The sequence below is a fragment of the Patiria miniata genome, unplaced genomic scaffold (assembly GCF_015706575.1).
Source record: "Patiria miniata isolate m_02_andy unplaced genomic scaffold, ASM1570657v1 HiC_scaffold_7, whole genome shotgun sequence".
In the NCBI taxonomy this organism is placed as follows: Eukaryota; Metazoa; Echinodermata; class Asteroidea; order Valvatida; family Asterinidae; genus Patiria; species Patiria miniata.
In genome coordinates, this window is record NW_024037074.1 from 4,584,234 (window position 1) to 4,612,083 (window position 27,850).

General features: G+C 42.0%; 1 protein-coding gene across 3 annotated transcripts; it reads left to right on the forward strand.

The window, feature by feature from the left end:
- Positions 1-658: 658 nt before the first annotated feature.
- Positions 659-27,817, forward strand: LOC119745680 (KICSTOR complex protein ITFG2-like). 3 transcript variants are annotated; one of them, XM_038222213.1, is made up of 14 exons: positions 659-894; positions 2,558-2,653; positions 4,642-4,683; positions 5,557-5,634; positions 6,822-6,924; positions 8,807-8,898; positions 11,102-11,164; positions 12,192-12,325; positions 13,598-13,695; positions 14,564-14,641; positions 15,111-15,199; positions 17,256-17,373; positions 20,153-20,326; positions 26,463-27,817. In XM_038222213.1, the coding sequence occupies exons 1-14, from the start codon at positions 799-801 to the stop codon at positions 26,546-26,548; spliced, it is 1,347 nt and encodes a 448-aa protein (XP_038078141.1). In that variant the 5' UTR covers positions 659-798; the 3' UTR covers positions 26,549-27,817. The 3 variants fall into 3 exon arrangements, with proteins under 3 accessions (XP_038078141.1, XP_038078140.1, XP_038078142.1); XM_038222212.1 differs by having other exon boundaries at positions 661-894; positions 13,595-13,695; XM_038222214.1 differs by having other exon boundaries at positions 662-894; positions 5,557-5,628; positions 13,595-13,695.
- Positions 27,818-27,850: the final 33 nt, after the last annotated feature.

Here is a 27,850-nt window from a genome sequence, read left to right on the forward strand (position 1 = left end):
ACCCCGTGAAATTTATTGTAGGTGAATCCCAACGATCAGTTAATATTAACTGACTTTTGAAGAAAAAAAAGTGCTATTGACGAAATCGTGTGTCGCGATCATGTGTATTGTTTTCTCGAAAAGTGTACTATCCACTGAGCTGAAACTTTGACAGAATTTGAGTGGTGTTACCCGTTTTATTATTGGAAACAACCAATATGCATGAAAAGCAAATGACCCTATATAGGCTTTTTATAAGTCCATGCACACCCTGCCTATGGGGAAGAAAGATTCGAGAGTAGAAACCAGAGTCCGAACAAGCAACCTTGCTGAGGAGGGTGGGCGGGGCAAAAAAAAACCCAGGCGACCTTTTATGTCCAAACTCGAGAGGATAACTTAAATCTCCTTCACCTTACCGCTTCTGCTTCACCTCACGGTTCATCCTAGCCTTTAGTCAAGTCCCACGCGCCTATACCCGGACCATCCGGACGCGTAACGCACCCTGGATGCTGGCACGTAAAAAGACTAGCACGAGCGGCAAAGCGCTACGCCGCTCGTCCTAGTCTTTTTACGTGTCAGCATCCGGGGTGCGTCACGTGTCCAGGTAAGCGCGTGGGACTTGACTAAAGGCTAGGGCGTCGGGGGAAATTATCAGGTCAGCTGAACCAGACTAGCAAACTGGTTGACGAGTCGGGGTATACGACTGTATTTATTGCATACTGGATGCAGAGAGAAAAATGTCGTCTGCCTCCCAAATGTAACAACATTTTCGACTTGTTTCTCACTCGACATGAGCAGATTGATAGGTGAAACAAAAAGATGCGATCAGTAGTATTTGTAGAGCGCTTGGAATTCGAGTTTTCCGGGAACGTGTTTCCAAATGCTGTAGTTTTGGGGGACGTTGATAACGACAATGTAAGCTTAAGTTAAGAAGTTCATGAACTTGGAAGTTGGAAAGAGTTCCATACTCTGTATGGACATCACTTGACACTACACAGTGCTACATGTATGTGCTGTGCACAAACCCTATGTATGACTGAGATACTTCTGGAGCCTAAGGAAAGAATTCCATATACGGACGTCACTAATTTTTCCCTGCAATGACCAATCAGCCATGTCCTAAACAGTCAAATTTAGCAGGGAAAATATTAAACTTTTTGAAGCATTTAGTGGCACATGAGCATGATGAGTGAGAAAACACTTTAAATTTTTCAGACTAGGCCTATAGACTATAGGCCTACTACCGCCTAGTCTGAACAATTTAGTCTCAGTCATACTTGTACACGGGTGTCAAGCATATCGAGTAACGTCTGTATATGGAATTCTTTCCAAATTCCAAGTGTTTTCTCAGTAAATGCTTCAAGTTCAATATTTTCCCTGCTAAATTTGACGGAAAGAGTGTAGTAAAAAAACATCCTGACATTGCCTGATGCCACTTCAGCGGCTGTGTACAAAGTCTCAGGAGAGTCCAAAAAATGTTCTGAGTATTTCCTAACAAAACAATTCTAACATGTCTAAGTCCCTGATTCATGTTTTTTTCAACATTTTTGCAATAACTGGCCTTTGGCTTTATTGAGATGATAGGCGTACAAAACATATGAAGAAAAAGTGGTGTCGGGATGCAACACAACATTCTTTCCCCCCCCCCCCCCCCCCGGAAAAGAAAAAAAAAAAGGAAAAAAAAGAAAAGAAAAAGAGGCGCGAAGACAAAGTGGTATAAATTTAATGAGTTAGGGGGGGGGCAAAATGTCCCTGCCCCCCTCTAAAACTGATAAATCGAGAATGTGTTGAGAAATACAAGCATTTTTTGGCAAAACAAATTTTGCCCCCCTCTAGAAAAAATCTTGGCGACGCCCATGTCAGTGGTTAATCACTTTCTGATGGCAGACAGGTCACTGCATGGAAAAGTTACTAGGCCTAGGCCTACTGTGCAAATATATTATTTTTTAATATTAAATAACAATTGAACTTTATTCCATAAATAGGGACTACATGGTCTAGGCCTAGACATGTTATAATAAAGTGATCATATTAAAATATCGACATTTTCGATATTGAGGAATCATATAGAAAATATTGAAAATGTGTCGGATTATCGTCAAAATATATCTCCCATGTTTGTGTTTAACGTTTGCTGTGTAATATAACTCGGGGACAACTTGTGCTTGTGACTCAAAATAAAAACATTGTAAGCTTAGATGCTAAGCGGCATCGCTTTGTGCTCTGCGTTCGTTGGAATTCGCAGTCTCCCCCAATGTAAAACCTCAAAAGAAACCACCCATTCTGGACAAACTCTCAGCGCTGAGATTCGTTTTAAAAAGTTTGAGCAACATGCTCCAGAGAAGGCCGTGGAAAATTAGGACTTAACAAAAAAAATTTAATCAAAGTGTCATCTTTTGTCTTTAACTTTTACACGGGATAATCGACGTATCGAATATTCTCGATATTGGATTTCCGATACATCGATTATTGAAAATCTGATATTGACGGTGCTTAGCAGCTAGTCAGACCCAAGGTTTTTGCTTAGCAAGGTTTTTGTATGAAGGAGTTGCTACGAGTTTACTTTTTTAATCTTCAGGAAAATGAGCTGCTGGTGGGAAATGCTGAGGGAGAACTTAGCGTCTTCAAGGGGAACAACACGCAACCATGGGCAACCTGCTCCAACTTGGGCATGGTATGTTGTCTGAAATTTGCTGGTTGGTTTTTCATCTGTATTATGGTGTGTATTTGTGTAAGTGCTGAAAAACGAAAAAATATAAATTGGATAGTTGACCAGGAGTTGTTACCTAGGCTTGGGTCTGTGATATGTGGGCAGATTCGGCGATTGATTATGCAAAAAAAACTGCATCTTGATCTTGACATTCTGACCATTGCAATAAAATTTGATCTCTCTGCCCAATGACCTCAATTAGAGCATGTAAATTGTATTATAAAAAACTACTTCTCACTACGGCTAATATCAATGGTGATTAAGAGCAAAATTATTACTTTATTGCCAAGTAAAATGATTAACAACACATGTAAAGCCAAGGATGGTAAATTTACTTCAAGTAACTTATTCTTTTTTTTTGTAAAGTTTTGCATGAGCTCGTGAATTTAATGTAATCACATATTATTGATATATCCTATGATTATTCATGAATTGTAGAACTACATGTATTCTTTGTGAAGGGGGCAGACCTAGTGCAAGCTTCGGCTTCTTGTCTGGCCTCCCCATGCTATTATTTCAAGTTCCGTTAAAATGTTTACCTGATGTTTATTATTTAACTTAATTACCTTATAGTATGGAAATAAACCTGAAACCTGAAACCATTCAGCGGGTGTTTTCTACGGGTCTTCAGGTTATGTAGTTTTGTATGTACCTGTTGTCGCGTCATGGACATCTATAAACCTACACACAGCCTAGTCAGGCGCTCTGTATATCGATGATGTTATGCGATGCACCAAGCTTATGATAGAGCCAATGTTGGTTTAAAGGGAATGTGCATCATTGGCTTTTGCTGTAATTTTCAGAAATGAACTACATGTATTTGAGAGGTTTTAGTATAATAGACAAATATTGTTACACTGACATTTTTGAAGTTTTGTTTCGAAAAGGTTGGAAAAACCAACAAAAAAAAAAAATGTTCAAATAGTCTGGTTCCCTGACTCCACTAAATATAAAATGGATCAATTTATAGATGATGGAAAATTGTAAGGCAAGGGAACCAGTCTAGCTGGCCTGCACCCGTTCATGAACATGTAACCAATAGCAAACAAAATTTGGACTGAAAAAATGGTAAATTTGGAGCAGTAGTTGAAAAATAGTTAGGTTTTTCCAACGCTGGTCGGCCGACCACCGTTGGAAATGTTTACAAAAATACGATTTTCTTGAAAATGACTTCACACCAGGTGCCATAATTTTACAAGATGCTTGAGACTGTCATTTACCAACATCCTAGTAAGGTATTTCGTAAAAACTTGGTAGTTTTATTTTTCGATGTTTGCAAATGTTGTATATTCCCTTTAAGTTTTGTAGATTTATGCCTGCCCATTGTTGTGATACAAAAACACTGCATCCGTATTGACCAATCAAAAACTTAGTCCACATTTCGGAATAAAATGACGTCACGATTTAAAGCCGGCTTCAATTGGCTGGCGCGCGGGGTCACATACATTTGCATGACTAGATAAATCAGTTGGACCAGAGATACGGCTCCGTGGACAACGGGTGATACTCAGACTAGCATCCTCCCTCCCCCCCCCCCACCTCCCCCCTTCCCCCCCCCCCCAAAAAAAAAACCATAATGAGTAAAATAAATAAATACCCTTTTAAGAAAAGAATGTTGCATCCTGACGCCACTTTCTTATTGTATACATTTGTATCATCTCAGTGGAGGGAAGTCACTGCAAAAATATTGAAAAGACATGATACTTGGACTGAGAAACATTTCCAATTTTGCTATTAGAAAATTTTATTGAAAATGCATTCAACTCTCCATATGTAGACTTTGTACAGGATACGACATTCTTCTTGTGTATCACAATTTCCCATGCACAACAAATGTCAGATTTTTAAACTTTCCCCTTATTTTTGTGTGAAATACTGCATTCATTGAAAGCTGATGTATTTTCATTGAAAGTTTTCTCAAGTTTTACGTTTATTTCAATCTGTGATTACAGATAACGTGCCTTGGTGTTGGTGATATCTGCAACTCTGGAAAGGTACAGAAATATTCACATCTCAAGTACAATTAACACATTTTATTGAGACATTGCAAATTCTATTCCAAATTTTTAAATCTCAGAATTTCTTTTTTACTAAAAGGCTGTGTTATCCCTGTATTTAAAAATCATCGGTATTCATGACTGTACAATACGTAGCAAAATACACGCAACTGGTTTTGCGAGGCTGTAGCATCGGCGCAGAAACACGTACCGCCGTTGTTTTTATTCCATTTTAAAACTTGGAATCTGAACTTTATCCCTGGCGAGTATTGGTTTGATATTTAAAAGAGTTTTAAAATTATTTGTGTTCATACAAACGCATGCCGAAAACGAACTCAACCGATTTCAAGGAAAATTTATGATGCGGTACATCAGGTGCCAACTCGAGTCACAGTGTGAGCGCGCTTTTTGAATAGGTATACTTGCACGTGAATTTCAAAATTGAACTTGAATGAAGAACAATATTGTGAATTTATTTAAGGTATAGTCTATGTGGATCGAAAAGAATAGGAAACACAGAAAGTAAAAGGTAACGAGATTGTCACATCATGAACATGACGAACCATTTCCACATTAGAAAAAATATGCATGATTGATTTTTTTCGTAATCGGTTGAGTTTATTTTTGACATGCCTTTCTTTGAACACAAATCATTTCAAAACCCTTTAAAAAATCGAACCGATACTTACTAGGGATAAAGTTAAGATTCCAAGCTTTAAACTGATACAAAAATAATGGCGGTACGTGTTTCCACGGCGATGATAGAGCCTCACAAACATGACCAAAAAATGCTGCAGGTATTTTGGGACATGCTGTACCAATAAGACAAAGAAGTTTCAGTACAATTTACATACAATGTTTTTTCTTCAGAACTGCTTGGTAACCATAAGCGGGGAGGGCCTTTGCAGTATATTTTACAGAGTACCAGCAGCTAAAACAGAGGTACATGTATGTATTTAAAAATTTATCTACTTGTTATTTGGCAATTTTCTTGTTATTTGGCAATTTTCTTGTTATTCGGGTGTGTGGCCTAGTAGTTAGGGTTTGTGACTCATGATCAGAGGGTCAGGGGTTCAAATCCAGCCGCTGGCCATATGTTGTGTCCTTGGGCAAGCCGCTTCACCCAAACTTGCCTCTCTTCACCCAGGAGTATAAATGGGTGCCGGCATTAGCTGGGGAGTAACCTGCGATGGACCGGCATCTCATCCAAGGGGAATAGAAATATTCTCAGTCGTTTCATGCCAAGGAAAAGGGACTGAAAACCCAATCCATGTGTAGGCCCAGATGGGAATCAGGGTCACAGTGGTGGAAGGCAAGGATAGACAGAGATGAAACTTTTCAGATTTTAATCTGAAATCAGATTTTTTTACTTTTCCACAGAAATTTCAGATCTTTTAACAATCCCACAAAAAAAAGTTATTTAACGATTTTTCCACAATTTTTTTTTATTATAATTTAAAAAAAAAACGTGTCAGTGAACACACCAGTCGTGACCGGAGTAATTCTATGGTAGAAACACACCTAGGCTAACGCTGATCAGATCCTTTTCCGGCTAGAGAAAAGGTTAAATACTGACCTATGACATGGAAAAATTCACTGGGTCTCACGTTGATGCGCTGCGCTGAACTGCACTGCGCGATGCTGTGGCAGCTCCGATCCAAGGTCCAATTTCAGATTTTCTTTGCCAAGGCCAGTTTCATCTCTGGACAGAGTAGATGATCAGGTCCTGATCCCTGTATGTGTGGCTTTTCTGTGAATCACAACACATTAGTGTGTGGCGCTAAGGCTCAATTTTGGCAGTGAAGTTAAAGATGTGATTAGGTAAATGGGGGTGTGCTACATGGTGTTGTCTTCTATCAAAGAGATAACAGGGCTTTTAGAATTTTGGGAAAAAAATACTGCCTGAAATGGTCCAATTACATGGAACTGCTAATAAGGCACAATATTTTAGACTTTTCTTTTGCCGAGTAACAGCCATCTTCAGCCATTAGATTACTCCATGGAGTTGAAAATAATTCCAAGGGGTACACATTTTTGATGGCAATTATTTTGGCTGTAAAGAGGAACTTCTCTTCACTAAAGCAGACATATTTTGTGTAAATTAGTTCTTGTTTTTGATCATTGCTTTCTGTCAGGAGCTAGCTGAGGCAGACATCGTCAGTGATGACACCATCTTAACACCCTGCCACACCCAGCATCTCACAGCCAACATCAAGGTGGTTCTCATTGATGACATAGGTGGGTCGTCGTCTTGCATTAGACTGAGATGATGAACTGGAAAAAAAAGTATCCAATTATAGATGAAGCCGGGCAACATATCAGTCGCCAATTTTTTTTGCGACCTGAGTGTAACTGCGACGATATTAACCCTAACTCCCTAGTGTCCTTCACTAAGTACTGGACCAAGTCCGCCAAAATCCATCACTGACCCTGCTTCACGTTATGCTTTAGAACCAAATCCGCTGAAATTCACCACAAGACCACCACTGCTATATGTAGGTGGATTGTGTTGGACTTGGTACTCGTGGTTTGCCCACCAAAATCCCCAAAATGGGGGAATGGATTTTGATGGATTTGGGAAGGTTAGGGTCAAGACGGTCAGCAGGCAGGAATCAATTGCAGCCTTTATGAAGTTTTAACACCTGAATAAATCCCCGTCATCTGATTGGTGAATTGTAGATCACGTGACATATTATTATTCGGTATAATGCACGGTGCGACCATGCGTTATACCGTTTCACTTTGCGCATGCGCAGTAAGGACGAATGCCTTCGACTGGCGGCGCTATACACATAGCTACTTTGCGTAAACAAACAAAATGGCAGGCGATTGTAGTAGAGGGTTTATGCTCCTTACAGATGAAGAAATAACAGATCTTGTAACTAACTCAGACGCTCCCAGTACGAAAAGACAGATTCAGTATGCTGTCCGACGATTGGAGAATGTATTCAGGTGTTGTATAAAACAAATAACGAATGTTTTACGTTCGTGCGATGGAAAGAATAATTTCATTTGGTGACAGATTGAATGTTCTTTTCCACTCGGCTTCGCCTCGTGGAATAGAACATTCAATCTGTCACCTCATGAAATTATTCTTACCATTGCACTCACAAACATTCGTTATTTGTATAACAACGACGTTACAATTGATGGTGATATCAACACGCACTCCGCCATTTTGAAGACGTCACATGATCACGTCTATGCCGAGGTATAGTCATCGCTTCACGGGTGACGTGAGCACGATTGCAATTATTTTGTGTCGAGATGCCGCTTGTTCCACGATAATCACATGATTTCTCAATTTTGTGACCTGAGCATTATGTTTCTGCTTGATGCTGACGGTTCCGTCGAGGCCAAGCAAATCGCTGGTCGACCTGAGGCCGACCTAAGGTTAACCATGTCGACAATGTTTTCACGATTTTGGGTTTTGCTGGCCAATTTATTGCACTTGACAAAAAGAAGAATGTGGCCGAGTTTCAAAGCGAAATATTTTTGTGATTATCGTAAACAAACATTCGACAAAATACCTGAAATCCGTGTTTTTCTGATTTCACGAAGTGACAAAAACTTACCTCGTTAGCAGGGCCAGAGGAATAATGCATTTCTCCACACACGCGTTAGGGTGGGAGTGGACGCGCACGCCGTGAACGATGTCGATAAAGAACAGACGGGCGCGCGCTGCAGTGACGTCAGACGCGCAAATGTAACAATTTCTTAGAACGTTTTATGTTTTCACGAAGTGACGAAGAGTGTGTACAACTTCATGGGACAAAAAAGTGAGGCCTCTGTGTTTTGCTGTTTTCACGAACTGATAAAAACTTCAATTGATCTTTATTAATGAATTACAGTTTAATCAAGAGAGATTTCTGATAAATAACTTTGAATCAGCAAAGAACACAGCATACGTTACTTGACAATGCAAGAATTTCCTAAATCCATAACTAAAAACCTGTCGAAAAGGTGTTTTGAAAAAAAAATGATTAACTTCCAAGGCGATTATCTCGGAATGACCTTTTTGCATGATATTGAGGTTTTTGTCACTTCGTGAAAACACCGTCGATGTAGTCCTCCCTCGAACGTGTTCCTAGTTGCATTATTGTTTTGTTTCCATTTGCAGACGGAGATGGTAAGATGGAATTTGTTGTTGGTCACACGGACCGAGTAGTGAGTGCCTATCGCTGGGTAGACAAACAACTGCCATCGTCTAATGTGAGTTGGTAAACATTTGTGGGTTTTTTTTCGATCTACTCAAATCTCTGCCTCATCACATCCATGAGTAGCACTGTGAAATATTCCTCCATGTTTTGTTTTACCCACTTACTGCCTCTCTTTGGAACCATGACTCTGGCTAGCTTCATATGTATCAATAATCTTTCACAATTCAAGTGAAATTTGAACAGTACTTTCTGTTACTGTGCCTTTATTTTCTTGGCATTTTTGTTCTTCTAGTTTGTAGCCCATGCTTTTGGGTGGCCTTGGTATTGTATTTGGGCCAAAATCAATGACAAAAAAACTAAAAATAAAACCAAATTGATGTTTGTCATAACTTGGATACTGAGGCAATGGGTGGAGGATTTATAAAACCTGTACATATATTATATTGTAGCTAGTGATCACGTTCAAAGTTATGATGCTATTGCGAGCTAGAACAGGGAAATGAACGTTGCAGCCATGGACCACTTAGGTTGCTTCTGTAATCCAAATAATGGGCTTAGTTCATGAACACGAGAGGGCGCTTTTTACCATGCCATTCAGTTTGCAAGATCTAGATCAAGATTCGTTTTATTAGTCACGTAAAAAATTACATGAGATATGATCTCCTATGTGCAATCAGTAAAAAGTTACATATAGTATTGTAGCGGACTTTACCAGGCAGCGTCTGCCGCTGACTAAATAATGGGCTTCGGCCTCCACGACGAGCGGTAACCGCAGAGAGGCCTGAGGGGCGGACTCGTTTTGGGGGAAGTCTACCTCCAGGCACCTAGGTCTGCACGCCACGCACACACGCTCACCACACAGACACGTCAAAGATTATGCACCACACCTGGCTTATATACTTGAACTGGTTGATTTATTCGAAGTAATTCACAGGTTCCTATATAGGCGCTGATTACAGGGTTGATTCGTACACCAATAATGTTATATCTCTTGGGGACTTTATAATTAAGAATCACAAACAATCACCAATCGGGTAATTACAATAGACATCGGGACCGATAAGCCTAAGACGCAGCTACTTACCCCGCAACTAGGGTTCACGCGGTACAGCCTAATCCCACCAATCCAACAGCCAGCGAGCAATGGCAGAGCTTACTTGCTTTCGTCCGCACGGAGCAAGAGCAAGCAGCGGAAAGACGCCCGCGACGCACGTGCAGCGCGCTTATATACACTGCACGCAGAGCACCAGCACTGCCGCACGGAACGCAGCCCGCGCACCAGCGCTCAGCAGCTACGGAAGCCCAGTGCGCGAAGCAATATTTCGTTACAGTATCCATAGAAATATATATTTAAACAGTAAAACATGAGAGACCTACAAAAAATTGAATTAAAAGTAGCATCCATCATTTGCAAATTGCAAAACATGCGCGACAAATTTGATTCTGGATGTGCGGGGAGCCATAGCATCTTTGCGCATTTTTGTCCGGCATCATCAGTAATACTGTTGGACATCTCTCTTAGTTGTCTCCCCAAATAACTCTCCCTTTCTTGTCATTGAGGGGGTACTTGTGCACGGAGCCCAGAGAACAATTTTTTTCACTGTTTCACCGAAGATTAAAGATATAGTCCATCATTTGAAATTTGTGCATTTTGTTCGTTTGAAGCAACAAAAGTGCTCAAAATCTAAAGAAGGGTACTGAACAACTAACCTGATGAAGTTTCAGCTCAGCTTCAGCTGTATATTCCGAGAAAAACAGCATTCTAGGATCTCAATTTCAAATCAAAAGTTGCTGAATCATGTTTTGAATTGCACCTGAATTCAGCGTCCGAGACACGTTCTCGCTGAGCCGATTGCAGCTACGTGATGTCGCGCACCGATCCGACGAATTATAGCAACCGGGGGTGGGTGTGCGTCGTGCCAATGCTTGCGCGCGCTTCACCGAATAACAAAACGAACTAGTAATTTAAATTTTCCTACGGTGCGTCTTAAGAAGCACCGTTGGAAAGGCCTTCTTTGTTGATTACTTCAAAATGACAGCTTGCCAGAAAGAATAATTTCACAGGGAGTTTAGTTCCCTTACTATCTTTCAACCAAGTATGTTTTTCAACAATAATTACGCCAGCTACTTTTCGGATAGCTGCAAATGATGGACTCTGGCTTTAAATTAAAGTGAAAAAATGATGCCCTTGCAGTTTGTTGGGGGGGGGGGGAATGGTTTTAAAACTCTTTCGTACTTTGTTTGCTTTTTTACAGGAATCATGTCCCTTCGTACCCGGCAAGTTTCTTTTGCTTCAGAAGTGGCACCTGAATGGACAGGTATTAGAGACACTTCTCAAGTACTCAGCATGAATGCGTAGTGGGCCAGTGGCGTAACTTGTCCAGCAGTGTGGCCCCTCTCAGAAGTTGGAGAGGGCAAAAGATGGCTTTGTATTGACCTACCGCTGTAGAACCGCATTAGAATCGCGTCAACGCAGCTTGTGAAATATTGCCCAATCACCTTATATACGTGCAAAATCTGAGACAATCAAAACTTAGTATACAAAAATTCCATAGGGTTGTCTAAGGGGCGTGGCTAACTCACAAACAGCGATAGGTCAAATGCTTGATTCCACATGTTTGACCAAGTGCGTCTCCCTCCAGAAAACTTTCCCCCAAGTGCCCACCTGCAAATGGGACTCCAGTTCAATATGCTACTGATGAAAGGCTTTAGTATAATGTTGTGCATTGGTTCGGGTTGGCTAGGCCAAACCGACCTGAAACATCTCAGATGTAAACAGAATCCGAACCGAAACCGATCTGAACTCCCCAAAACCGACCTGACCGACGTGACAAAAATCAGGCAAAAACCTACCCGAAACCGAACCGACCCAAAAAAAACGAATATATCTGGCTTGGGCAACTGTGTATACTTTTTGTGCCTGAACTTACCCGCGTCGCGTAAAAATTGTCGTCTCTCAGTAAAGAATCATACCGTACGGTACGGTGAAGACTCATTAGTTTAATCGTTTTATACGTGATAGACCGCAAACCACATGCACATTCGCGCAGTGTGTTGACGTTGGTCGTAACAGGCACAGTAACTCTGCAATTATATTGCACCGCATGAATTTGCGAACTGTTTTGCCTTTTCTTTTTTTGTATCTTTTTTTTTCTTCATCTTTTTCACAAGATGGCTTAACCGACCCGACCCGACCCAAAAATCTCAAACACAACACCAAAACCAACCCAACCCGACTGAAATGATGGACAGGACCCGAAGTAAGTTTCGGGTCGGGTCGGGTTTGCACAACGTGAATGTAGTGCACTTTGATTTTAAGGGTTTTTTTTATTTATATTTTGTTAGATTGGTTCCCTGTCCCTCAGCAGACACCCAGACGGACAGCCCAAGCTGATTGTCTCCCAGCCTGGATGCAACTATGCAGAGCTCCTCTGTAGCTGGGTCAAAGGTCACGTGGAGGAGGTCACCGGTCCCAATAGGTATAAGAACCTTTTTGGAATAAAATGCACCGATCATTTACATGTCAAAAACTATAGACAAATCGGGGCATGTTATCACTGCACACTCACGAGGCCCCTGCAATGGAGAAACCATTGTGCATGCTATTGTACAAGGCAACTGCTGCTTGATGGATTATCTGAACAATAGCTAGCACAATGCTGTCGCCATGGAAGGGGGCCTCCATGATAAATATGGAGATGGATGAGTCTATATTCAGAAATACAATTATGTTATAATTTCAAGTTTGGAAGGCATGACGTTTCTATCCTCTCGGTAAGGCTGTCCCCAGTATACCGAATATTCGACCATCAACTGAATATTCAAATAGCTTTTTGCCGGTTTGAATATTCGGGGGGGGGGGGGGGGGGGGACCTATGCACGTGCACACACGACTGTGATGTTATTTTAATTGAAACGTTGCGGCGCTTTAGGCCAAAAAAAAAAGTCTCCGGTTTCTGGTATGGAGCTTGCCCAAAAGTGGTCCGGCGACGCGGCTTTTTTTTTTTTTTTTACCTGATTTTTTTGCTTCAAATGTCGGCTGATGACTGCAAATGGTGCCCGACTAAACTTAGTGCAAATATATGGGAGTCCAGAGAGGCCACATAAAGCTTATTCTCGACCATAACCCAATCTAAAAACACGTTAAAATTGTGCAGCAGCAGGATTCCAGTCAAACCAGTGAGTTTGGCGGTTTTGAGACATCATCTTTCATTGAAAAAAAAACTTTTTCATTTTGCCGACGCGCATGGCTACGGCGACGCGCGCGCATACCAGAAACCGGAGACTTTTTTTTTTTTGCCTAAGTTTTCATATTTAGTTATTCTGACTTTTCTTTGCAATTGATTACACACCTGTGAAGGGGTACAAGCCTGCTAGACTGATTCTCTGAGCCTACAATTCCCCAAGTGTATTAATTGCTTCGTTTCATCTTAAGTGGGGTCAGGGAACCAGACTACAAGAACATGATAGGTTTTCTTGGTTTTTCCAGCGTCTACAAGCCCAAAACGTGAAACAAGTCAGTTTAATAATATTTTCTATAACATACTAATCCTCCAAATCCATTTATTTGTAAAAATTACAGCAAAAGCAAATGTACATTCCCTTTAAAGGTAATATTTAAACTGGCTTATTACGCAGTTTGGTTTTTTTTTTCAGGGAAAATAATTTCTTCCCTGTGCTGTGTTGTTCTATGCTTAAAAGCTCTGTAAATTTGACCCCAGATCATCGTCCTTTTCATACCTACACAGCAGTAAAAGCGAGACCTATGTGAAGTGGCATCCCATCACCAACAAGCGGGCTCGCAACGCCAACGTCTCCACGGAATTGGTCGGCAGAATCTGTCGCTCAGGTGAGTTTCCACTCGTTCATTTAGTTTCTTCTCAACAGCCTCCTTATGTTTATTTCATCCCGCGATTCCTCTTTTTGCCACGTTTGGCCAAAAAGTTGGTATATACATACTCTTTGGGTGTGGCACCTTGAAAAATAGATTTTCAAATTGAATTGATAATTTTCTGGCATTACATTAGCTATGAGCTTTCCAATGAGACAATTTAAAACCAATTTTTAAAACCGTATAAAGGCCTGCAAAAACAAACAAGCTTTTTTTTTTTGTTACAGGATATGATATTCCGTTAAAGTTCGTTCGGAAAAGGAAATCAAAAGTTTGAAAAAACATGCATAAACCAACTTTAAAATAAAGTGCTTAAAAAAAAAGATCCTCCCTATGCATGTTATTGGTTAACAAATAAACAGGTATAATTAAACAGAATGCCGTTAAAGTCTCGGATATTCTTGAAGATAAACACCTTAAGGCCCAAAAAAAAATATATTCAATCTCTGGTCAGACCAAAGTTCCGGAATTGACGCGGCGACGCGGCTTTTTTTTTTGCTTTTTTTGCTTTTTTTTTCTTCAAGCTTGGATTGTACAGACAAGGTGGGGTACTATTTTGCTTTTTTGGTGTCCTCCATAATTTGCCTTGGTGCTTTCGATCATTTGCCTTGGTGCAATTTCCCATTCCTTGGTGCTCTTTGGTAAAAAAAATTGAGGAGGTGCGGAAATAGAGGACGCTGTTGGAGCTACCGCGGAACATTTTGGAAAAAAAAAAGATCGACGCGCATGATTAAAATCGACGCGCGCGCTGACCAGAGACCGACTTATTTTTTTTTTGGCCTATTGTCAAGCTGTAGGTTTAATCGATTCTTTTGTTTGATGGTAGCCGACTGCGAAGATCGGACTAACGCACATGGAGGGAAGGACCCCGTGCCCAGTAGAATGGCCATGTGCACTCTAGATGGTAAGTTCTTGATATGGGAGGACAACTTTTGCTTTTGCTGTCATTGTCAGAAATGGCTCGATTGGAAATATCTCGGAAGCTGCGAGCCAACGAATTGGTGTTCATGCATGAGTCACTTGATTGTGCCGTGTAATTTCTGCAAGGAGTAGTCATATGGTAGTGTTTTGAGTTACAATTTTTGACCACAGTTACCCCATGATGACCTTTGACCCCAGTTTGGTCATGTGACATGTTGGGGCTGGGCCACTGATACTTTTGACAAAGTTTGGTTGAAATCGGTCACAATATGTAGGAGCAATAGACAATGTCAACGTTTGTTACTAACTAACTAACTAACGGACTAATTAACGGAGAGACATGATTTGTTAAGCTGCTATCCCGCAGCTAAAAATCTAACTTTTTAAGGAGCAATACATTTTTTATGTTCATATTGGTTTTTTTTCTGAAATCCTACTTCCACATAATCCAGGCACCTTAATGATGATTGAGGAGGATAAAATCCTGTGGTCACTGCTAGTTGACCATCAACTCTTCGCTCTGACAAAATTTGATATCAATGTGAGTACACATCAGGCTTAATCATCTCCACTTTAGGAGGATCAAAGTTAGGCTTAGATGATGGACTGTAAGAGGTCATCATGACCTTGATCCTATTACGTGTGACCTCTGACCTAGGTCAAGTGGTGTTTATACACATCCTTAAAGCTATAGTCCACCATTTGCAGCCATCCGAAAAGTAACTGGCGTAATTATTGTTGAAAAACATACTTGGTTGAAAGATAGTAAGGGGACTAAACTCCCTGTGAAATTTTTCTTTCTGGCAAGCTGTCATTTTGAAGTAATCAACGAAAAAAGGCTTTTTCAACGGTGCGTTAAGAGGCAGTAGGAAAATTTAAATTAGTAGTTCTTTTTGTTATTCGGTGAAGCGTGCGCAAGCATTGGCACGACGCACACGCGCGCGCAGTTGCTATAATTTGTCGGATGAGTGCGCGACATCACGTATAGCTGCAATCGTCGCGGCGCTAAATTCAGGTCCAATTCAAAACATGATTCAGCAACATTTGATTTGAAATTGAGATCCTAGAATGCTGTTTTTCTCGGAACATACAGCTGAAGCTGAGCTGAAACTTCATCAGGTTAGTTGTTAGTATCCTTCATTAGATTTTGGACACTTTTGTTGCTTCAAATGGACAAAATGCACAAATTACAAATGATGGACTGTATCTTTAACAACTTGTTACGTGACCATCTTTTGAATAGTTTCACTGCGGTACCCGCAGCTACATCAGATTCGAACCAGCCAGCTGATCTCGCAAGCTCGGTGGTCGAGTGGTAAGACGTCTGCACCAGAAAGCCGGAGGTCGTGGGTTCCGAGACCCACCCATGTGATTTTTTCCAACTTTCACTCGTGGGTAACACACTGAGTGTGTAGTGTTTATAAGTCGGTGAAAGGCAAAGCCCAATCGTGAATTTATTTCACCCCGACGCAAAATTCAATCTTATGAATAAACTTGTTGCATGTTCAGTGCACCATTGTGATGCCTTTATGGTGCTCAGAGGTCTTGTGTCAAACTGGATGGCTGAAAGGGAGTGGCGTCCCTTGCCTCAGTGTGATGACCGGCCAGTGTATTGTAAATAGGCTCCTACGATGCCAAAACAGCGTAGAAATTGGTCGTGGAAAGCCCCAATTTTGTCCTGGAAAAGTCTAAGAATTTCAAATAAAAGGTAGGATAGATCATTTATCACTGGTGCATTTATTTCGTTTGAAGCAACAGAAGTGCTCAAAATATAAACAAAGGTGCTTTACAACTAGCCCAAGGAAGTGCTAGCTGAGTGAACGCTGTATATCCCGAGAAAACAATAATCTAGGATCTTGATTTCAATTCAAAAGTCAGTATTCGGGACAAGTTGATTGGAGCTGCACTGTATGCGATGTTGCGCATTGAACCGACAAATAATATCAACTGTGTGAGCACGCGTCACGGATTTGCAAACCAACTACTATTAACTGCAAACCAACTACTAACGGAAATCTCTTGACGCAGCTTTGGAAATTGCGTTCTTTTATTGTTTCCTTCAAAATGACGGCAAGAATAATTTCACAGGGAGTGAGTGTATTGCCATTACTATCTTCAAACCAAGAAGGCCTTTCAACAATAATTTTGGGTGGCATGGGTGGCTTGTGCGTAAAGCGCTCGCCTCTCACCAAGGTGACCACGGTTCGAATCCTTTAAATGCCACCTTGTGCCACAAGGGTTTTTCTCCGGGCCCTCCGGTTTTCCTCCCTCCGGAAAAATCAAACTCTTTCGATCTCAGGCTGTGCTCTGTGGTCATATATGGGTTGATGTGGCCGGCAGCCATAGGCGCCTTTACGTGCCAGCGGCCCGACCACGTTGTAGCCGCGTCCTTCGCAATTCAGCACACCAGCTGCCAGTAAGGATGATTAGCCTCCCAAATTATTATTATTATTATTATTATTATTGTCAGTTACTTTTTGGATAGCTGCAAATGATCTACACTGCCTTTAAGATTTCTGTGGCAACACTGTTTTCTACTTCTGGTTCCAATAAGTGACAGCCAGTTGTTCTAAAGCTTTCCTGTGTCCTGGTCTTAGTGCGATGGGCAGGACGAAGTGGTTGTGTGTGCCTGGGACGGCCAGACGTACATTGTCAACCACTCTCAAGAATCCGTCAGGTTTCACTTCCAGGAGAATGTCTGCGCGTTCTGTGCTGGTGAGTTGTTAGTCTTGGTTCAGGATGTTGTGTTTTCTTGAATGAAGACTAGTGATATTTCTGCGGAGAAACTGCTTTTAACTTCACCATCCACTGTATCGTACATCTAGCCTGTGTTCTTCGAACTGTTCCTTATTTCAATGGGAAACAGCCTTTTTTTTTGTCCTTTTTTTTGTCTTTTTTTTTGTTTTCTTTTTTTTTTTTTTTTTTTTTTTTTTTCCTTTTTTTTTTTTTCCTTTTTTTTTTTTTTTTTTTTTTTTTTTCCTTTTTTTTTTTTTTCCTTTTTTTTTCTTCTTCCATTTTTCCCCAATTTGCCCTTCTGTTTTGTACTCCTTTTCATTCCACAAGCCACTTTGGGAACTTTAATCAATACGATCAACTTTACAATTACCGTATCCATATAACAATCATCTGAAGACGACTGCTGAAAAATGTTGCCTTCATGACGTCATCTAAAATTATATGACATCCTTCAATAAACGTTCCGTCAAAACCGGCTATTGGATACACTGCCGCTGGAACAAACTTTTGTCAGGGGGTGCTGGAATTTCTAAAGGACGGACAAAATTAATGCAAAAGCGGAGCGCAAAGCCCTTACGTCGTGGCTTAATTTGGAATATGGATGTTAGGCCTATGTGGTACAATCTGAGGCGCTTCCTGGCCACTGTCATTTGACTTTTTAAGCAAAAGTGTTTTGAGATTATAAAGACAATTTATTTCATTATTTTGTTTAGAATATACTGTTGCTCTTACATTTAGTAAGTACCTTCATGTTTTGTTTTATTTTCTGAGCCCTTCTGGCGTGAGGCAACTGGGCCAGGGGCCTGCTTGAAGGCCCCGGAAAATGTTGGATTCTGGATGCACTGTGATGAAATATACTGAAGTATGCTGAAACTTATAAAACCCGAAAGGACGTTTTTTGGTTCAAGTTAAAACAAATGGTTCCACTGGAAGCGGATGAATTTCTGTTCATAAATGTATTCATACAGTTCTAACTGACCAAACGATGTAGCTCTCGATATATTTGTAGGGAATGGCAAATATAAAAGACTAAAAGACCAAATGCATCTTTACGTTTATGATCGGTAGATGGCAAGTTTGGGGCTATAGGCAAGGATTTATCGGTCTACTGACTTTTTATGATGAAAAACTTGCAGAGGTTAAAACATGAATAGGTTTTTTTTATTAAAACGAAACTACACTGGAATTGGCGTAATGCATGACTAGTTTCAATGAAAGCCCATCCCACTCCTAGGTTGGGGACCTTGCTATTTGTTAATGTTGAGTACAGAATGCTAGCAACGTCAATGAAACTTTTAAATGCAAAAAAAAAACCATCAGGGGAAAGGTATTCAAAACATTTGCCTCTATTGAAAGATCGAATGAAAAAAATCCTGGCAAGCATGATCAACTTTGCCACCATTGTCATGGCCGAGGTCATGGCTTTCGGGTCAAATTTCTATAATGGCAGAAATATCATATACATGTACATGTCATGATTTTAGATACCTTTAGAGAAATATCGATTCTGCACTGCCTGAAGGTTTGGAAAATACCTCTTGATATTTTACAGTGTTCGTGCACGACGTTCGAAGCGCCGCGCTTAGCCACGGCAAAACTAGAAACGAACAAAACGAAGGAGATATTTTTAGAGCAAGCATAATGTGTAGCGCAGCGGCGCAATTTCATCGTCGTTAAACACTGCTGGCTGGAACACATTTTTGCCCGGGAGTAGGGGTGCTGAAGCATATTTCAGCACCCCAGTCCAAAAAGTTGGGGGTGCTGCAGCACCCACAGCACCCCCCGTTCCCGCGGGCTTGATTGGATAATCACAAAAGAAAGAACTGAGATAAGCCAGATCAAAATCTCAAGAAAGGAAATACCAAAATGTTGTTCAGTAGTTTAATTAAAGAAAGTCAGGATGATTTTTCAAAAGTCTGCCACCACTTTTTTCGTTTTGAATATCTCATCCTTGTGTTTCACAGTGTAATTGTTACGCCCCAACTATGGTATCGGTCCCAACTATAGTTGGGCCTGTCCCAACTATAGTGCGGCAGTTGGGTCGGCCCAACTATAGTTAGGACTGGAGTTCCATGGTGCATGCTGAATCGGATGAGTGGTCCAGCTGGTTTTTTTTAGTCCAGCAACATTTTGCAAAATGCAAAGATTGGCGTGGCCGGCCGGGCCCCACCCATAGCTAATGTCAAAGGTCCCAAGTAAAGCCTGACATGTAACAGAGCTGTAGGGAATGTTTTATAGTCGTACATCAATGTAAACTATAGTTGGGACCGCAAAATAAAAATATTGCAGTGGCCAAACTATAGATGGGCCCCACGCATAGATAATTTCACTGGTCCCAAGTCAAGTCAGACGTGTATAAGAGTTGTAGGGAATGTTTTATAATCGTACAACAACGTACACTATAGTTGGGACCGCAAAATAAAAAGACTGGGGTGGCCCAACTATAGATTAGCCCCGTCAATAGCTAATTTCAGTGGTCCCCAGTACAGTCAGACGTGTATCAGAGCTGTAGGGAACATTTTATAGTTGTACATCAATGTAAACTACAGTTGGGACACCGCAAAATAAAAAGATTGGAGTGGCCCAACTATAGATGGGCCCCCTTGATGACTCCCAACTATAGTTGGGCCCCCTTGATGACTCCCAACTATAGTTGGGCCAGCCCAACTATGGAACTACAGTTGGGACCGTCCCAACTATAGTTGGGACCAATACCATAGTTGGGGCGTAACATAATCAATTGTACTTGTCTGCACAGGCCAGTACAGCACCACAGGCGCCAACAAGCCCTGCCTAGTGTACGCAACATTCAACAAGCGCATCTACCTTTACTGGAACGTGCAGATACCCAGGATTCCATCGGCCGATCTACAGCTGGCGCTCTCCAGGAACGAGAAGGTTCAGAAAAAACTGAAAGAGTTAAATATTGACGGTGAGTTTGTGCTTCGCTGGGCAAAAAACTTTTTTTACGACTTATGTGGTGAACTTGCATGGATTTTTGCTTTTGCGAGCCGCATTTTTGGTGACTTGGACTTGACTTGAGTCGCATTGGCAAAAGACTCGGACTCAGACTCGTCCATCATGACTCGGGCTTTACGCTAATGACTCCCGACTCACGACTCTCACTTTTTTTTAACAAAAAAAAAGAAAGGTTAAAAAAATGAATTTAATATCAATTCCCATGTTTATTTGCTAAAAATAATGTTAAAACAACGCGAAAGACCATGAAGCAAACGAACCATACTGCACACTCTTCAGGTGGTGCAGCAAATAATAATGTTTGTTATTAAAGGTTCCATGAAGTGAAGCTTTCTTAGGAATATATTTTGTGCAACTTTCTACTCCTCTTAAAGAGGTTGTGGAATGCTCGAAGACATTTCCGTCATTTTTCGGGTATATGTAGCCTAAGGTGTGAAGAAATAAAAACGACTATTGTGTCTGTCATGAAATGAGTACAAAAGGTACTTTTGAGAGCTGTTTTTCAGGTCCTGTTTCGACCCGAACGTGCAATTTGTGTAAAAGTCGTCGTTGGGGGCAGCAAACAAAACACAGTAAATCGTGACGTAATAAACAGGACTCCCGATGCAGCGTAGTATAAACGAGTCCTGTTTATTACGTCACGATTTACTGTGTTTTGTTTGCTGCCCCCAACGACGACTTTTACACAAATTGCACGTTCGGGTCGAAACAGGACCTGAAAAACAGCTCTCAAAAGTACCTTTTGTACCCATTTCATGACAGACACAATAGTCGTTTTTATTTCACCACACCTTAGGCTACATATACCCGAAAAATGACGGAAATGTCTTCGAGCATTCCACAACCTCTTTAAAGGTATGAAAACTATTTGACATCCCTTTTGTATCCCTCTGGCTTTTAAGCCAAGAAGGGGGAATCTTGCGATTGTGCATTCCTTCTAGGTGTCCATGTGTTCTGTTTTGGTTAAGTTAACTGTTTTGTGCTCGGTTGTCCCAAACACGAGCACGGAGTCGGCCAAAGGTGGTTGCAGCCCTACCTATTCGGGAGTCAAGTTCGGTATCCAGGGAGTTGGTGCTGGTAACTGTAGAACCCAGATACTGAAATTTGTTGACCACGCTCAGAGGTGTGCCATTGATGGTGATCATGGGAGGGGGACCTGGGCCTTGCGATAACACCATTGTCTTGCCAAGGCTGATGATCATGCCAAACTCCGAGCAAGCACTGGCAAATGAGTTGCAGAGATGTTGAAGCTCATCTGCTGAGTGGGCAACAATGGCAGCATCGTCAGCATACAGGAGTTCCCGGATGAGAACATGCCGAATCTTCGTCCTGGCACGGAGACGGGACAGGTCGAAGAAATTCCCGGAGCTGCGTGTGTGAAGTAGGATACCAGATGGTTCGGGAAATGCACGGTGTAGCAGGGCTGAGAAAAAGATCCCAAACAGGGTAGGAGCAAGTACACACCCCTGCTTGACGCCCCGACGAACTTCAAACTTAGCAGATCTTGAGCCATTGAACTGGACTGTGGCGTGCATGTCGTCATGAAAACACATCAGAATAGACAAAAGCCTATCTGGGCAGCCCAAGCGCTTTAGGATGGAAAACAGGCCTGAACGACTCACGTTATCAAAGGCCCTAGTCAAGTCGATGAAGACCATGTACAGAGGTCGCCGCTGTTCAACACACTTCTCCTGGAGTTGTCTCAAGGAAAACACCATGTCAACAGTGGAGCGGGATGGGCGGAAGCCACACTGGCTTTCGGGAAGGATTCTGTTGGCAATGACCTGTAGCCGAGGTAACAGCACTCGAGCAAAAACCTTCCCAGCTAAGCACAGCAGTGAGATGCCTCTGTAGTTATTGCAGTCTTGTCGGTTACCTTTGTTTTTGTAGAGGGTTATGATGTTTGCATCCTTTAGATCCTGTGGTATTAACTGGGATTTCCAGCAGGTCAGGAGAACAGCGTGGAGCTCTGCAGCCAAGATATTACCACCCTTCTTAAGTACCTCTGGAGGGATGCTATCAGTGCCAGGAGCCTTGTTGTTCTTTAAGCCGTTGATGGCATGTTTCACTTCTTCCAAGGTGATGGAATTGTCCAGCTCTTTCAGGATGGGAAGCTGAGGTAAGGTAGATATTGCAGAAGTACTGACTGCAGCATCGCTGTTGTAAAGTGAGCTATAGTGCTCTACCCACCGGTCAAGCTGTGCTGTTTGGTCTGTGAGGATGGCACCAGTGGACGACAGTAAAGGAGCAGATTTCTTTGGGGTAGGACCAATTGCCTCCTTAATGCCTTGGTACAAGCCGCGTAGATCACCAGAGTCGGCACAAAGTTGGATGCGATCACTTAGGTGAGACCAGTAGCGTTGCAAAGCTGCTCGAGTAAGACGCTGGACAGTGCTCTTGGCAGCCCGAAGGGCAGCTTTTGAGGAGCGTGTGTTGATCAAGCGGCATTTGTTTCTGGCTGACCGTTTGTTCTCTAGTGCAGGGAGCAGTATGTCCGCGCTGTCCCGGAACCAGTCAGGTTGCTTTCGTGAGCAGCGACCAAAGGCAGACACAGCACTGTTGTAGACTACTGAACGGAACCTAGACCAAGCACCTTCAGGGTTGGCAGAGATTGGTGCTGAGCTGAAGTTACCAGAAAGGAGCTCTTGAAACTGAGTAACATGACTGATGTCGTGAGTTGAGACAGTGTCAATAGCAGGCAATGGTCTATGCGTTGCACGATGGAACTTCTTGGGTAGTAAACGAAGCTTACAGCGAACAAGGGCATGGTCTGTATTGCAATCAGCAGAATGCAAGCTGCGGCAGTGGGTGGTATCGCGCAGTTGTCTCTGTCTGACAATGATGTGGTCCAGTTGGTGCCAGTGCTGTGAGCGAGGGTGTTTCCAGGTGACCTTGGAGCGAACAGAGCCTGCGAAGAAGGTGTTGGCAATGCATAGGTTGTACGAAGCGCAGAGCTCGAGGAGACGTTGACCATTGTCGTTCATTCTCCCAACACCATGCGGGCCAATTACATTCTTCCACGCACTGCAGTCAGAACCAATGCGGGCATTGAAGTCCCCAAGGAGAATGATGCCATCACCAGCCGGGATATTGTGCAACAACTCACTAAGCTGAAGATAGAAGTCGTCTTTAGACTCTGGGGTAGACGTCAGGGTAGGTGCATAAGCAGAGATTAAAGTGACGTAACCAGTGCTCAGACACATGCGCAAGGACATGAGGCGAGGAGAGATGGCGGCAGGTTGCTGAGTGCAAGGGAGTAGGGAATTCCGAATTGCGAAGCCTGTACCATGCATAGGCCTCGCATCATCTGCGTAACCGCTCCAAAAGAAGGTGAAATTTTCCTCTCGAATAGAACCACAGCCAGTTAGCCAGGTTTCGCTGAGAGCTGCAACACTTATACCAAGACGAGTAAGCTCGAGGTCAACCACTGCAGATTTTCTTGGCGAGGAGGAGTGGCTGTCTGTATGAACACCGAGAGAACGAACATTCCAACAAGCGAAGGCTATATAGGCAGTAGCAGGATGACGACCAGGTCGCGCCTGCCTGGAACACGAACCTTGCCGAGCAACGAAAGCCCCCGAAGAGGGTGGCTCCCGCATTGCCGGTAGCTGAATATTATTGGAAACCATCATGATTAGTAGACGCCGAGCGCCGAGGCAGAGGGGAAAAGAGAGCGAATGCTTGCCCAGGACAGACGCTCTCCTCTGGGCCTGACATTCATCGAATCCAGCGGAACGCAACAAAGCGTGACAGCAGGGATGAATGGAGGCTGCCCCGCAGTAGCAAACTAACTATGCCTGTTGACCAACAGCCGTTGACCCAAGATGAGCTCATCCGCTTGCCAGTCGGCTACAACATGCCAGTAGCAAACAATTGAATATGCCATGATTGTAGCTGCCAGCCCCTGCTGCCGAGCTGACAGATGTGGACTACCTTTCGTCTGACCTCTACCCTTTGACCTGTCTGGCTTGGGTGGCCCTGCTAGGAGTAAAAGAACTCCTGCCAGCATAGCTCTCAGGGTCACTGAGGTGCACAAACTCCTCCACCACGATAAGGTAGTAGTCCAGAGAGAAGACTGTCATAATATGACAGCACTAAAGAGTCAACTTATGAGAAGTCAGACATCAATCTCAACCAAACTTGGTGACAGTAACTCTGGGTAAGGGGGACTTAAGATAACTGAAGACATTTGAGGTCAAAGGTCATATCTAGGGGTCAAAATGAGGTCATTGTTGTTTTTGGTCAGGTACACTGAAAAGTGTGCTTACTGACTGTATAAATCCTGCCAGCATGCCAGGGGGATCGTGCAAGTTTAACTTGCAGTACATTTGGCTAATTTTATTGAAAAGTGCACTTTTATAAAACATTTAAAATTGTCCTAGCTTTTCAGGACAGTTAACTGAGGGCACTGTTGCTGTGATGTCATTCCAGGAAGACACCGTTCAGTTTAGGGTTTTCTGCTCAAATTATGAACCCAAAGTTTGCACATTAAAAACATTTGTGAGGAAAGTTTGCCCATGTACTGACACAACAACGGATCACCAAAGAAAGTAAAATTTACAACAGCGAAATATCCAAACTTCTGGCAATTTTTGGCGCTGATAAACCTGTAATTTTTGAGGTTTTGTGCCTGGAATTTGCATCAGCATAAAAACAAAAAAAAGTACCAAAACACCCTTAAAGGGAAAATACAACATTTGCAAACATCAAAAAATAAAACTACCAAATCATTTTGAAATACCTTGCTGGACTGTTAGTGAATGACAGTGTAAAGCATCCTGTAAAATCATGGCACCTGGTATACTGTCATTTTCAAGAAAAGTGGCATTTTTGTATCAATTTCCAACGCTGATCGGCCGATCAGCGTTGGAAAAAACTGGCTTTTTTTCAAATACTGGCCCCAATTGACCATCGCACTTGTTTGCAATCGATTACAAACCTATGAACGGGTACGAGACAGCTAGACTGGTTCCCTGACCTTACAATTCCCCAATGTATGTAAACTGCTCTGTTTCTTCTTATATGGAGTCAGGGAACCAGACTACAGGAAAATGATTGTTTTTCTTGGTTTTTATAGCATTTTCGAACCCAAAACCTCAAAAAAGTCAGTGTAACTATATTTGCTATATATTTCCAACCCCCCAATTCCATCCATTTCTGAAAATTACAGCAAAAGCAAATGATGTATATTCCCTTTAAAAATGACAAAACGAAAGTTTAAAAAGGGTTTTATGGGATACAAATGTGTTTTTTCAAGGAATTATATTAAAAAGAAATACATTGCATGGACCCTTTAAATGCCACCTCACAATTTCTCTGAGACAAATACAGTGTATCACATTTATGTGTGTCCATGTCCATGAACTCGTGACTCGGACTCGGACTCGGACCTGAGTGACTCGAGACTCGGACTGGAATCAAGTGACTCAAGTACACTGTCTTGAAGCATCATTTACTCCTCTTACACATAACACAGTAGTTTTTGCAGCACATGAAATCCTCTGATTTAATTTGACAAATGTCAATTAAACTTTTCAAAATCACATAAAGTGTACAAGCTGTTGATAAACGCTGCTTCAGGTGTACATTTTGATTTTCACGACATCATATTCACAAGATTTTTGGTAAATGAAGGTTCATTCTTTCCTTTGATTACCTCCAAATTTGGAAGACCTTCGTCGTTGTCGACAAAAAAGGAAATTTCATCACATATTTTTTAGTTGATTTGTCTGTGAAAAAAAAATATATATTCAAAATGGATCGAAATCCCTTGTTTGTTTTAGAAAAAAATACCTTGATGGATGTATGTGATAGGTGACTACCGAAAATAGTTTTGTTTGTATGGATCTGTTGTCGTTTGGCATGAAAATTGCGAAGTTTCTGAAGCCTTATTATGGCCTTTGTTCGCTAGCCTCGCGTTGCAGTCAGTTTGTGTTGAAGAGAGATTCGACCAGCTACGCGAGACACGGCAACTGACTGCAATTCCTCACAAGCTCGAAGTACAACCATTGCCAGGTCTTTCAGAGTCATGTATGGAGGTCTTTGTTTCCTTGAAGTTTCGTTCTGTTTTCTTTCCCCCCCGCCTACAGTGACTGACACCAGCAAACTGAGAGAACTTTACCAGTGGTGTTTCTATGGAAACCATCCAAGGAAGGAAACGGAAGACCAAACTTGACCTCATATCTTCCTTTGGCCTTTGCTTGGAGCGGTGGGGCAGACCACCGGGAGGGAGGGACACTTGAGCGAATTGCTGATGCAAAGTGACTGTGCGCATTCAGAACTAGAAAGCACTCAGAGAGCGCTCACCTCCGCCAAGGCTGAACAATTTCCTTGCCATATTTGTTAGTGCACCCACAGCCTTGCAAATCCATTGGACTTCCGTAAACTCAAACATGTTTGTATGTATATGCCTGTGTTGGTCTACTTTTCCACTCCCCATTGTATAAAATGGTATAGTCCATTGTGTGGTTAGAATAGGTGTGTTACACAAGACATACTGGGTCACCGGGTCAGTGCCACTCACACAAACCTGTGCATAGAGCAATCTAGTGAAAAAATGTACACGCATATTGGTGAAAATTCTTGGAAAAAATCCTGCATCCACATGCAGATCCTGATCAATTCCAAATCTGTACCAAGGACCACCTCTAAAAAAATTCTTGAAAATCCGTACAGAACTTTTTCAGTTATCCTGTTCACAGACAAACACACTAACCAACCAGCTCACAAACCAACGGCAGTGAAAACATAACCTCCTTTGCGGAGGAAATAGAATTAGTTGAGCATGCTTAAATTTGCGCTACACGCGCGAGGACCAGTATGCGCGTGCGGTGTGTCCCTCCCCAAGGGTTGGTCGAAAGGCGGTCGCAACACTGTTTGTGCATGGAGTCTATATGAGGCAATGCTGACTCTTAAATTTGTTTGGCTGTTGTGCCCCTTGTTCCGAGAAAACAACATTAGGATCTCAATTTCGATTCAAAAGTTGCCGAGTCATGTTTTGAATTTCACCCAAAATCAGCATCCGAGGCACGTTCGCATATACAGCCGATTGCAGCTACCTACACGATGTCACGCCGAACGAATTAGAGCAACCGCATGTGCGGTGTGCCAATGCTTGCGCGCACCCATTCACGGCTTTGCCCGAATTACACTAAAAGAAATTTCCAAAAAAGCATCTTCAGACGCATCTTTTGTATGCTTTTCAACAATCATTTTGTCGGTTACTTTTTGGATAGCTGCAAAAAATGATGTACTTCACCTTTAAATATTAATTGATTCCATTAGTCAGACAAACTACGTTGATATTCCTGACTCAAATAGAAAAATGACTCTCTTGGGCTACGATGTAATTAGCCACCAATATTTATTATTTAACATGTACCATCACCTGAGATATAAATTCTAAATTCAAATAAAACCACCTTGCATAACTTCAAAAATCTGAGTACATGTATTTTGTTTTAACTGTATTTAAGCA

Bases quoted from the DNA above. Each gene is read 5' to 3' on its own strand.
- LOC119745680 (XM_038222212.1), top strand. From the start codon at position 799: ATGCGATCAGTAGTATTTGTAGAGCGCTTGGAATTCGAGTTTTCCGGG. The intron at 5,635-6,821 runs GTATGTATTTAA...GCTTTCTGTCAG, and splicing joins CAGCTAAAACAGAGGTACAT to GAGCTAGCTGAGGCAGACAT. The intron at 17,374-20,152 runs GTGAGTTGTTAG...TTGTCTGCACAG, and splicing joins TGTCTGCGCGTTCTGTGCTG to GCCAGTACAGCACCACAGGC.